Source organism: Meriones unguiculatus, chromosome 18, assembly GCF_030254825.1.
Source record: "Meriones unguiculatus strain TT.TT164.6M chromosome 18, Bangor_MerUng_6.1, whole genome shotgun sequence".
Classification (NCBI taxonomy): domain Eukaryota; kingdom Metazoa; phylum Chordata; class Mammalia; order Rodentia; family Muridae; genus Meriones; species Meriones unguiculatus.
Genome location: NC_083365.1, coordinates 3,682,979 through 3,695,272, shown reverse-complemented (window position 1 = coordinate 3,695,272; position 12,294 = coordinate 3,682,979). Strand labels below are relative to the sequence as shown.

At 37.4% G+C, this 12,294-nt stretch overlaps 1 protein-coding gene across 1 annotated transcript; it reads left to right on the top strand.

The window, feature by feature from the left end:
- The first annotated feature begins 350 nt into the window (after nt 1–350).
- Nucleotides 351–1,289, top strand: LOC110542618 (olfactory receptor 4P4-like). The gene has a single exon (XM_021629172.1). It carries the CDS (start codon nt 351–353, stop codon nt 1,287–1,289), a length of 939 nt encoding a protein of 312 aa, XP_021484847.1.
- The last annotated feature ends 11,005 nt before the right edge of the window (nt 1,290–12,294 follow it).

Sequence of the window (12,294 nt, the reverse complement as noted above, 5' to 3'; positions counted from 1 at the left end):
GGGCAAATCACACTGTGATAAGGAGCTCATGTCCCTAAACTCACTTTTGTATACAGTAACAGCACATCTTAGTTTATGCTTTCTACTATTGTGAATTTAAATTTATACACTTTTACTAAAATAAGCGATTGAAATGATGATGATAATCCAAATGATAATAATTTTGTATAGAATATAAAAAGAAATATACATATTTATATGTGTATATACAGAGAGAAAGAATTAAGATATTTTGTTAAATAAATATAATTTTATGATATTTGCTATAATTATTGCCACTATTAATAAGCATTCCTAATACTCCTGTCATTTTCTTTCAGCTAAATCCATTGAACCTTTTACTTTGGAATATGGACAGTACCAACAACATCACTGAATTTATACTGTTAGGACTTTCCCAGAACAAAAAAATTAAAACTCTATGTTTTCTGTTGTTCTTGTTTTGCTACATAGCTATTTTGTTGGGAAACATAGTCATTATGATCTCTATCACATGTAGCCAGATAATTGAACAACCAATGTACTTCTTTCTTAATTACCTTGCTTTGTCAGACCTGTGCTATACTTCCACAGTGACTCCCAAGTTTCTTACTGACCTTCTCATAGAAAGGAACGTGATTTCGTATACCAGTTGCATGACTCAGCTTTTTACCATGCACTTCTTTGGGGGGACTGAGGTCCTCATACTCACAGTGATGGCCTATGACCGTTTTGTGGCCATCTGCAAGCCCCTGCACTATACCATAATCGTGAATAGAAGGAGGTGTCATGCCCTGGTCATTGCTTGTTGTGCTGGTGCTTTTATACATTCCTTCTTCCAGAGCCTCCTTGCTAACAGCCTCCCCTTTTGTGGTCCCAATGAGATGGATCACTATTTCTGTGATGTTTATCCTTTGCTGACACTTGCCTGCACCAACAAATACAGAATTGGGCTTCTGGTGGTTGCCAATTCAGGCATGATGGGACTGGTAACCTTCGTGGTCGTGATGTGGTCTTATTCTTTCATATTGTACACTATTAGGGCTTACCCTGCAGAAAGCAAGAGCAAAGCTCTTTCCACATGCAGTTCTCATGTCACTGTAGTCATTCTGTTCTTTGTGCCTGTACTTTTCATATATATTAGACCAGCTGTCACTTATCCAGAAGACAAAGTATTTGCCCTTTTCTACACCATCTTAGCGCCCATGTTCAACCCTCTGATCTACACTCTGAGAAATGCGGAGATGAAGAATGCCCTGTGGAAAGTTTGGTGTCAAAAACTATTTTTTGTTGGAAAGAGAATTAAATGATATTCACTGCTAAAACTGAGCATGAAAAAGCTAAATGTGATGTTTGTCTTTCTTAATCTCTAAGCATTTGACGATATGAAATTCCATGTTTAATCAACAATAGTAAACAGTGGTAACGTTCATGTACTAATTGTAAATGCCATCACTTTGAGTAAAGATTTCTCTCAAATTTAATATTAACATGCATTCTTTGTTACTCTGTTATTACTATCTTTCAAAGTATCATATTTATACTAAATTCCATAGTCCTAACTTCTGTCATATTTTGAGTCTTCCTGTATATATGTATGTATGTATGTATGTATGTATACATTTGTACTTGGTTTGTGTTTTACCTCGATGTGATTGGTTTAACTTATATTTTATTTTATGTTTTGTTATTATTTCTTAGAAACCTATTCTTTTCTGTTGAGAAACAAAAAGCAAATAGATCTGGGTAGGAGGGGAGGTGGGGAGGAACTGAGAGGAAAAGAGAGAGTGAAGACTGTAATCAGGATATATTGTATGGAAAAATAATCTATTTTTAGTAAAAGAGGGAAATATCAGGGGCCATATATCTCTACTTCCCAGTACTGAGGTTACTGACATGCCACTAAGTCTATTGCTTATATGTGTCCTGAGGATTGGAACCCAGGGCCTCATGCATACACGCCTGGTATTCCATCTGCCAATTCTCTGACCTTCTGAATGCCTTTTGCTGCTTGTTTTTCTGCCAACATTTTATCTAAGAAATCTGTTATAAACATCTCTGGGATAAAATGTAATTTTAAGTCCCTTTATTCTGCTTCATTTGTAAATCAAAAATATTTAACTTACTTGTAAAAATTTAACTATTAGGCCAGGAAGATGGCTTATTGAGTGAGCACACTTGCAACTGAGCCTGAATACTCAAGTTTAATCCCCAGGACACACACACTGGAGAAAGAGGACTGACTTACTGACATTGATCTGTGGCATCCATGGGTGAAATTAGTCACACATACACCCACACACATGCACACAAAATAAATAAATGTGATAAAATCATAAATATTGTACACATTGATGAGTGAACATGATGATCAGATGCATGTTTATATTGTGTAATGTTGAAATCAGGTAAATGGTCTTGCACATGAATTATTCCATACCGCAAAGGGATTCAAAATACACTCCTGCCTTTTTGACATATTAAGCATATTCTTACTATTCTAACCACCCTACTGTGCATGTCAGGACTGCATAACCCTATCTACAGGTTTGTACCGTTTGTCAGTCTTTCTACATTTATCCTTGCCCCAGTATATGTGCTTTCTGATCATTACCTTTTGTTTTCAATGTCTATGACAGGAGCTTTTAGATCACAGATGTCATTAAAAATCTACCACATTTGTCTTTCTGTTCCTGGCCTATTTCACTTATCATAGTGGCTTAGTTCCATCCATGTGGTAGTAAATTACCTAACAGTAGTCTCTCTGTGGCAAAACCCAATTTATTTTTAATTTTTTCTGTTTGCTCTTTCTCTAATAATTGATTTTTCTGTAACAGCATTTTATTTAAATTTTATATGCAATGTTTTCTATATGGGTCACAGTTACATAAGTGATAAGTTTATTGGTATTAATTACATTCAAAGTATCATACCACCTCACCACACATCTTTATGACATCTTTTCTTTACCACAGATGGAGATTTTGTAATTATTAATGGTCTCCCCATGTCTCTAATTCCTCTACTTCTGGAAGTCTTTCATTTATCATTTAATTCAAAATTTACAAAAAAAAATTTGTCATCATGTGTGTGTGAGAGAGAAAGAGACAGAGACAAAGATAGACAGAGAGAGAAAATGCACCTCTGAGTTCAGGTGACTACAGAAGCCAAGAGATGTTGACAGATATTGTGGGCCTGAAGTTACAGGCAGTTGTGAGCCTTATGATTTAGGCTGATAAGACTGAATTGCATAGCCTTTGGTTGATGCAGCAGACTCCACAGGTCCCACGGGCCCAAATTGGATGACTCTGTTAGTCTTCTTGTGGAGCTCCTCTCTCCTCCAGGTTCTTCTATACTCCATCTTTGACCACTAAAAATTACACTTATATATGTTAGGCAACATCTGCTTATATATTTGATTCTAACAGTTTTAATTTAGTGTTTTGAAGTGATCATATACTTAGCTGAAGATACTATCAGTTTAATTTCTATGGTTACTGCTCTCCCCAATGTGTCAGGTTGTCAGTATCTCAGCATTTGCTATTTTCTATGTATTTGTCTGAGTTTCTGTGTGTTTCAAGTTTTTGCAGCCAACACTATTGGTATGGAGCAGTATTCTTTGATATTCTCATTAGCATTCAATCTCGTTTGATAATACTGAGATTTTCTCCATTTTCTGAAGCACTTCCTAGAATGATTACTTTTTCTTAAGTTAGTTGTTGGCTTGTTATATTGCAGAAATTTACTGTATGTGTGTTTGTATGTCTGTGTTTATGTCTCTGTGTGTGTTTGTATGTATATCTATGGGTCTGTGTATGCATTCCTGTGCATGTATGCTCTTGCTTTAATTAACATATATTCTAGTTTATTGGTAAATCTTAAGATCATATATATTTACCTTTATCATTTCTTCTGACATTGTTATAATCAATCAGACATTAGATCTTTCTTTTATGCAGTGTGGTAAAATGAACTTTATTTAGAAATCCAATGATGAGATTTTTTGAAGAAAATTATACTTTGTTCATTGATACAGTTAAGAGTCTTTCAGAGGCCCTCTGTGGTAGGCTCCTGTCTTGTTTCCTGTTTTTTCCTTCTTCCAGTGTTCATCCCATTTGTCTTTCTGAGTGAGGACTGATCATCTTACCCAGGGTCCTCCTTCTTGCATAGCTTCTTTAAGTGTACAGATTTTAGTATGTTTACCCTATATTATAGGTCTAGTATCCACATATAAGTGAGTATAAACCTTGTGTGAATATATATTCTGGGTAAGATGATCAATCCTCACACAGAAAGGCAAATGAGATGGACATTGGAAGAAGGAGAAAACAGGAAACAGGATAGAAGCCTACCACAGAGGGCCTCTGAAAGAGTCTACCCAGCTGTGTATCAAAGCAGTTGCTGATACTCATAACCAAACTCTCAGAAGAGTGCCGTGAATCTTATGAAAGAAGTGGGAGATAGTAAGACCTGGAGGTGACAGGAGCTCCACACAAAGAGCAACAAAAATCTGGGCACAGTGGTCTCTTCTGAGACTGATATTCCCACCAAGGACCATTCATGGATATTACCTAGAACCCCTGCTCAGATGTGGCCCATGGCATCTCAGTCTCCAAGTGGTTTTCCCTAGTAAGGGAAACAGGGACTCTCTCTGACATGAACTCAGTGGTTGTCTTGTTGATCGCCCCCCACCCTGAGTGGGGAGCAGCCTTACCAGGCCACAAAGGAGGATAATGCACCTAGTTCTGATCAGAACTGATAAGCTAGGTTCAGATGGAAGGGAAGGAGGACCTCCCTTATCAGTAGACTTGGAGAATGACATGGGAAGAGAGGAGGGAGGGAAGGTGAGATGGGGCAGGTATGAGGGAGAGGCTTACAGCTGGGATACAAAATGAATAAACTGTAATTAATGTATAAAAGATAAAAGTTTGGTTGGAGTATCAGTCTCTAGAAAGACCCCTGTGCTCAAATTTTTTGGTTCTGTTGCTCTCCTTGTGGAGTTCCTGTCCTCCCTAGATCTTACTATTTCCCACTTCTTTCATAAGATTCCCCGCATTCTGCCCAAAGGTTGGCCATAAATCTCAGCATCTGCTTTGATAGTCTTTAGGGCAGAGCCTTTCAGAGGTCCTCTGTGTCAGGTTCCTAACTTGTTCCCTCTTTTCTCCTTCTTCTGATGCTCATCCTCTTTGCCTTTCTGGATAGGGATTGAGCATTTTAGCAAGAGTTCTCCCTCTTGATTAGTTTCTTTAGGTGTACAGATTTTAGTAGGTTTATCCTATATTATATGTCTATATGAGTGAGTATATACTGTGTGTGTCTTTCTGCTTCTGGGATACCTCACTCAGGATGATCTTTTCCAGTTCCCACCACTTGCCTGCAAATTTCATGAATTCCTTGCTTTGTATTGCTGAGTAATAGTTCACAGAGTTCACTGAGTCCTGAGAAAAGGGAGAGACTAATAAAACTTCCCTTTTAGGTATGAATGTAGCAAAGTCTCTACATATTTTCTGGCTATAGATATCTGTATTTTTTCTCATCTGATGTATGAAGAAGCTCCTCTGATAGGTATAGCAGAATGTTCTTGGGAGTAATTTCAATTCCTGTGTTTATTTAGAAAATAATAGTATTGATTTCCCTTAGGTCCCTGATCTATCTAGTCTCAAGTTCTTGTTCACTCAAGTAGCATCAGGTCTGGGTTGAAACTCATGAAGTAGGCTTTAAATCAAATCTGATATTGGTTGGTTACTCTCACAAGATTAATGTCACTTCTCACACTGGCACAGGACAGTAGAAGCAACCCAAGCCACTGCAGAGAACAAATGTGTGATAGAGAGGTGGGAAATATGGAAGAGCAGAACAGTGTGTATGTTGTGGAGAAAGACAGAACTGGAGGCTCGAAGGTGGGGACAGTTGTGAGAGGGGTGCAGCCAGCAAGGTGATGTGCAACCATCTGCACCTTTTGTAGACACAGAGTCAGGATGGCTCTGACGTGAGATCCCTGTCTTTGGGTAATGACTGAGGTCAGAGATGCGGAGGAAGGACTTTCCTCCTGGATTGGATCTCCTGGAAGAACCACCATGGTCCATGATGGCTGTGAGAGCCATGTGTGTGTCAGTGGTCCTCAGGAGCCTGGGTACCAGGCTGATGTCTGAGGCCTGTGTTACCACCTAACATCATGTCTGGGTCTGAGGTCCTGCTGCAGCTGGGGTATGTACTGTCAATGGCCCATGTCACCACCAACGGCCATGTGTATGTCTGTAGTCTCTGATGCAGCCTGAAAAAATGATGATGATCACGAACACTGCTGTTACTGCTGGGGTTCATATTGATGTGAGTAGCCTGTACTGGCACCTAGGTTCATGATGAGGTCCAGTCCATGCAGGTGCCTGGGGGCATAACTAGGTCAGTGGTCCTAGGTCAGTGGTCAGTGGGTTCGTATTGATGTCTGTGGCCTCTGTTACAAGCAAAGGCAAAGTGGATATCCATGTCTATGGCTGTAACCTGAAGCCATTGATGTTCTTCAGTGGGTCATATTGATGTGAGTGACCTGTGCTGCCACCTGAGGTCATGTTGATAACTGCAGTGCAGTTTGAGGGCTTTGTCTGGGCCTGTAGTCCTACAGCAGCTGGGGAGTCATGTCTGATCTGTGCTGTTGTCAGAAACCATGTGGAGGCCGATGATCCTTGCTCTGGTTCACTATAAAAAGCAAGAAAGCTACTTTAGCAGTTCTATTTAAGGGGAAGACCACTGAAAGTTGACCATGCATCAGTGAGTTTATAGATAACACAAAATAAACTTGTTTTACTTTTTGGAGGGAGAGCAGGCAGTCACAAGGCAGTGTGTCATACATCCAAGGACTGAGGAGTGAGTGTGATCAAAGCATATGTTCTGACATGTATTTCATGAAATTCCCAATGAATCAATGAAAATGTTGTGTTGAATATATGTATGGTCAGTGCCACTCTTACACCAGCATATCTTGCAGGCAGGTTTTCATTGTTGATCAGAGTTTGCAGCAGGGTTGATGTTTAACTCTCTCCTTTGGTAGCATGCAGAATATCTTCAGTATTAGGCACACTGTTGTAGGTTTGAAGGCTCTAGATTGTCACCAGTTGAACTACTAAGTGTTCAATGACCTGTGTAGGTTTTGTCTTCAGCAACGTGACCTTACCATTATTTTGTGGACAGCAGCAATAGCCTTGACAATAGCCTGTAGTATTTAGGTTTTTCCATGGGATGCTCATACTATGTAACATTTCCATATAACCTCTCAAACAATCCTTAGTTTTTATTCCCTTTACCATCCCCCTTCCCATTTGATCCTCTCCCAACTATCTATAACTATTTATACAATCTCCACAACCAAGGGAGATCTATTTGTCCCCTTCCTTAAGTCTCCCAATTTTGTTTTTTAAACAAAATATCAAACTTTTAATTTTGCCAATAAAGACCCACAGGCCAGATGCTTGGGTGAAAGCCTGATAACTCAGAGAGGTAGAGAATGTACCCAGTTGACCTTCATCCTCAGCCAATGCCCCCCCCACCAAAATAAATAAATAAAAATAAATAAATAAATAAATAAATACCCATTCCTCATGCTGTCTCAAAAACTACTGCCTTCTATTTCCTGTATATTTTCCTCTCTATCCTCCTAAGTTTTTCTTACTTTCCATATTTTTTTCCTATGTTCACTTACTGTCAACTGGTTGGTTACTTCACAACTTGACCTATGTCTGACTTTATTTAATCCTGTCTTGGATTAAAGGACTGAGCCACACCACAACTAAAAACAATTGGTTTTATTTTATTTTTTGTAAACAACACAATCTTTGGGTACACAGTGTGATTAAATATCCTGCAACACCCCACTCTCTATCTAGTCTCTGTGGCTACAGTTATGGTAGCTTGCTTATCAATGACTTAAGAGTTAACATTTACATATAAATAAACGCATACTATATTTGTCTTTTCAGGTCAGAGTTATCTCACTCAGTATTTCTTTTTCTGCTTCCATCCATTTACCTGGGAAAATCATAATTTAATTTTTTAAAGAGATAAGTAATATTCCATTGTATAAATGTACTATATTTTTTCTATCATTTCAGCTGTTGACAGAGATCTAAGTTGTTTCCAATTTCTGGTTATTATGAATACAGCAGCAAGACTATAGTTGATGATGTGTTTCTGCAGTAGGATAAAATGTCCCTTGGGGTATTTATCCAAGAGCAGTATATCTGGATGTTGAGTATATCTATGTCCAGCTTCCTGAGTTACCATCATAATGATTTCCATAATGGCTGTATAAGTTTGCATTCTCTCCAGCAATGGGTGAGTGTTTCCCTTACTCCATATCTTTGCCAGTATGAGCTGTCATTTGTTTCACTTACCTTGGCCATCTCTATCGGTGTAATATAAAAACTCAAAGTAGTTTTGATTTGCATTTTAATGATAACCAAAGATTTTGAACAATTCTGCAAGTATTTCCTAGTCATGTGAGTTTCAACTTTTGAGAATTCTCTGTTTAAACATGTACCGTAATTTTAATTTGGTGTTTGTTTCTTGAGGCCAGTTTTTAATTCTTTATATTAGGATATTAGCCCTCTATCAGATATGAAGTTGGCAAAAAGCTTTCCCCATTCTGTAGTCTTCCACATTGTCTAAATGACAGTGTCCATTGTTTTACAAAAGCTTTTAAGTTTCGTGAAGTCTCATTTATTAATTGAATCAAAGCCTGTGTTAGAAGTATTCTATTCAGGAAGTATTTTCCTCTTCCAAAAAGTTGAAGGCTGTTCTTCACTTTCTCTTCTATCAAGTTTAGTTTATCTGGTTTTATGCTGAGCCTTGATCCATTTGAAATTGAGTTATTTTATTTTATTTTTGTATAGATTGATAATAATGGATTTATTTGCTTTCTTCTAAATGTAGTCACCCATTATTTAAGATTTTTATTACATTAATTTTTCATATTAAATTTTTATAAGTTTTTATTCATCTTTCCATTTATTTTTATTAATGTAAGCTAATTTTTATTTTATTCTCCAAATTTTAAGGAAACAATGCAATTATTGATTGTTATATCTCATCATTGGGAGCACTTTCGTGTCAGACCCTGGGTTCTTTTATTGTGTATCTAGTTTGATGTACACATTTATAGTGCTAGGAGTGTTTTAAGCCTGACTTAACACCTCTCCCAAATAATACACTAGCCCTAGAACATTACATTTTTCTATATATCTTAATTTCATTATATTGGAGAACAATATTTATATTTTAAATTATAGGCAATAGAAATGACATGTAAGCTTATTTTAAGTAAAATGAAATTAGAGTGGGTTGTGGATGATACACTAGCTTTTGTATGCAAAATATCTATAGTTGTTTGTAGACTTAGGCATCTTCTGTGTATCTGTTTTAGACAATTATAGTAAAGTTTGTATATAAATGAGTTACACAGAGTCCATTCTTCTTCATACTCGAATAGAAATGTATTGGCACACAGAAGGCAGCAAGGCATCTTTGTGTATCAGAGCACTTGCCTGGCACATGCAATGCACTGGGTTCTACGTCCAGAATTGTAAAAATAAATACATAGGACACACTTGAACAAGCAGCATCTCCACAGAGAACATACTAAAAAATGCTGTGTGTGAACTGCTAAAGGCAAGTTTTCACAGTGAGGATGTCTATAGTTTTCTTCTCATATTACAAAAAGAGGGAAAAACCTCAACTTGCATAATCAGCAAATTGTCCATCAGCCCTTAAATTTTGTCATGAATGAGAAACATGCTTTTTACCAACATTTATAACTTTGTTGCAGAATTATTGTGATATCTTGGATCTCAAAGGATGCTACTGACTGGTGAGTTGGTAACTTTCACATATGTAAATGACTAATTTTCTTAAATTCTGTCTTCAGAGGAAATTAAAACTTACCTTTAAGAAATATTTCGTCCAAAGGTCTTACTTAATGGTTGAATTTGAAATGCTTTGAAACAAATTTGTTCTATAAAGGAGCTTATTTTAAAAACAATGTTATTTGTATCCAAAACGATTTCTCTATAGAATGGACATTCTCTTATAATTGTTAGTTTGGTAGTTTGATAGCCAAGTGGTGGTTTTTAAATTTGTTTTTTTTTCTCATGCATAAGTTTGGTTAAGTAGAAAGTGGAATATAAGAATTGCTATTTGTACTAAAGCCTTCAAGTGAGAAAATGCAAGAAAATAAATTAAGCAGTTACATAACTAGCTCCCTGACAGGAAAACAGATGTGATTATAAAGCAAAATAACATATTTAAAAAAAAGAGTAGGATATGAGTAAATAATTTCATAGCTATTACTTCTATTCTATCCTATTCTTTCTATTATAGCTATTATTCTGTGATGTTGAAAGTAACATTTATTCTCTTGTTAATAACCTGTAAAGAAATATTTTTAAATGAACATTGATTTTAATTCTTTCATTTTGTAAACCAAGAATGTAAAGTCCTGAATTTAAAAAGTGATTATTAAAAGTTGGGACTCAAATATCAGTATCTGAGAATGTATTTCAATAGTCATTTTTTTCTTTTTATTATTATTATTATTATTATTACACTTTATTCATTTTGTATCCCCCCATAAGCCCCTCCCTCCTCACCTCGCGATCCTACCCTCCCTCCCCCTTCTTCATGCATGCCCCTCCCCAAGTCCACTGATAGGGGAGGTCCTCCTCTCATTCCTTCTGATCTTAGTTTATCAGATCACGTCCGGAATGGCTGCATTGTCATCTTCTGCTCTCCAAGAGCAGGCCTATCAGATTGTGTCGGAGGCATTCCCTCTTCCCATTCCTATGTAACCCACTTAGAGACTAAACTGCGATGGATTACATCTGCGCAGGAGTTCTAGGTTATCCCCATGCCTGGTACTTGATTGGAGTATGGGTCTCTGGGAAGACCCCTGTGTTCAACTCTTCTAGTTCTGTTGCTCTCCTTGTGGGGTTCCTCTCCTCTCCAGATCTTACTATTTCCCACTTCTTACATAAGATTCCATGCACTCTGCCCAACAGTTGGCCATAAAGTGTCAGCATCTGCTTTGATAGTCTGCAAGGCAGAGGCTTTCAGAGGCCCTCTGTGGCAGGTTCCTAGGTTGTTTCCTAATTTCTTCTTTTTCTGATATCCATCCTCTTTGCCTTTCGGGATGGGGATTGAGCATTTTAGTCAGGATCCTCTCTCTTGATTAGTTTCTTTAGATGGACAGATTTTAGGTTTATCCTATTAGTCTATATGAGTGAGTATGTACCGTGTGTGTCTTTCTGCTTCTGGGACAGCTCACTCAGGATGATCCTTTCCAGGTCCCAACATTTACCTGCAAATTGCATGATTTGCTTGTTTTTCATTGCAAAGCAATACTCCATTGTGTAGAGGAACCACAATTTCTTCATCCACTCTTCAGTTGAGGGGCATCTGGGCTGTTTCCAGCTTCTGACTATTACAAATAAGGCTGCTACAAACATGGTTGAGCAAATGTCCTTGTTGTGTACTTGAGCCTCTTTTGGATATATGCCTAGGAGTGGTATGGCTGGATCTTGAGGAAGCACTATTCCTAGTTGTCTGAGAAAGCACCAAATTGATTTCCAGAGTGGTTGTACAAGTTTACATTCCCACCAGCAGTGGAGGAGGGTTCCCCTTTCTCCACAACCTCTCCAACATGTATTGTCACTTGAGTTTTTCATCTTGGCCATTCTGATGGGTGTAAGGTGAAATCTCAGGGTTGTTTTGATTTGCATTTCCCTAATGGCTAATGAGGTTGAACATTTCTTCAAGTGTTTCTCTGCCATTCGATTAGAAACAAATAAAACAATTCAAAGAATCAATGAAATCAAGAGCTGGTTCTATGAGAAAATCAACAAGATGGACAAACCCTTAGCAAAGCTAACTATAAAGGCAGAGAGACACCACCCAAATCAACAAAATCAGAAATGAAAAGGGGAACATAACTATAGACACTGAGGAAATCCAAACAATCATTAGGACTTCAAAAGTCTATATGCCAAAAAATTTGAAAATCTAAATGAAATGGACAATTTTCTTGATCGATTTGAATTACCAAAGCTGAATCAGGACCAGGTAAATTAATTAAATAGTCCTATATCCCCCAAGGAAATAGAAGCAGTCATCAAAAATCTCCCATCCAAAAAAAGCCCAGGACCAGATGGTTTCAGCACAGAATTCTACCAAACATTCAAAAAAGAGCTAATTCCAGTTCTCTTCAAACTATTCCACAAAATAGAAACAGATGGAACTCATTCTATGAAGCCACAGTCACCTTGGTACCTA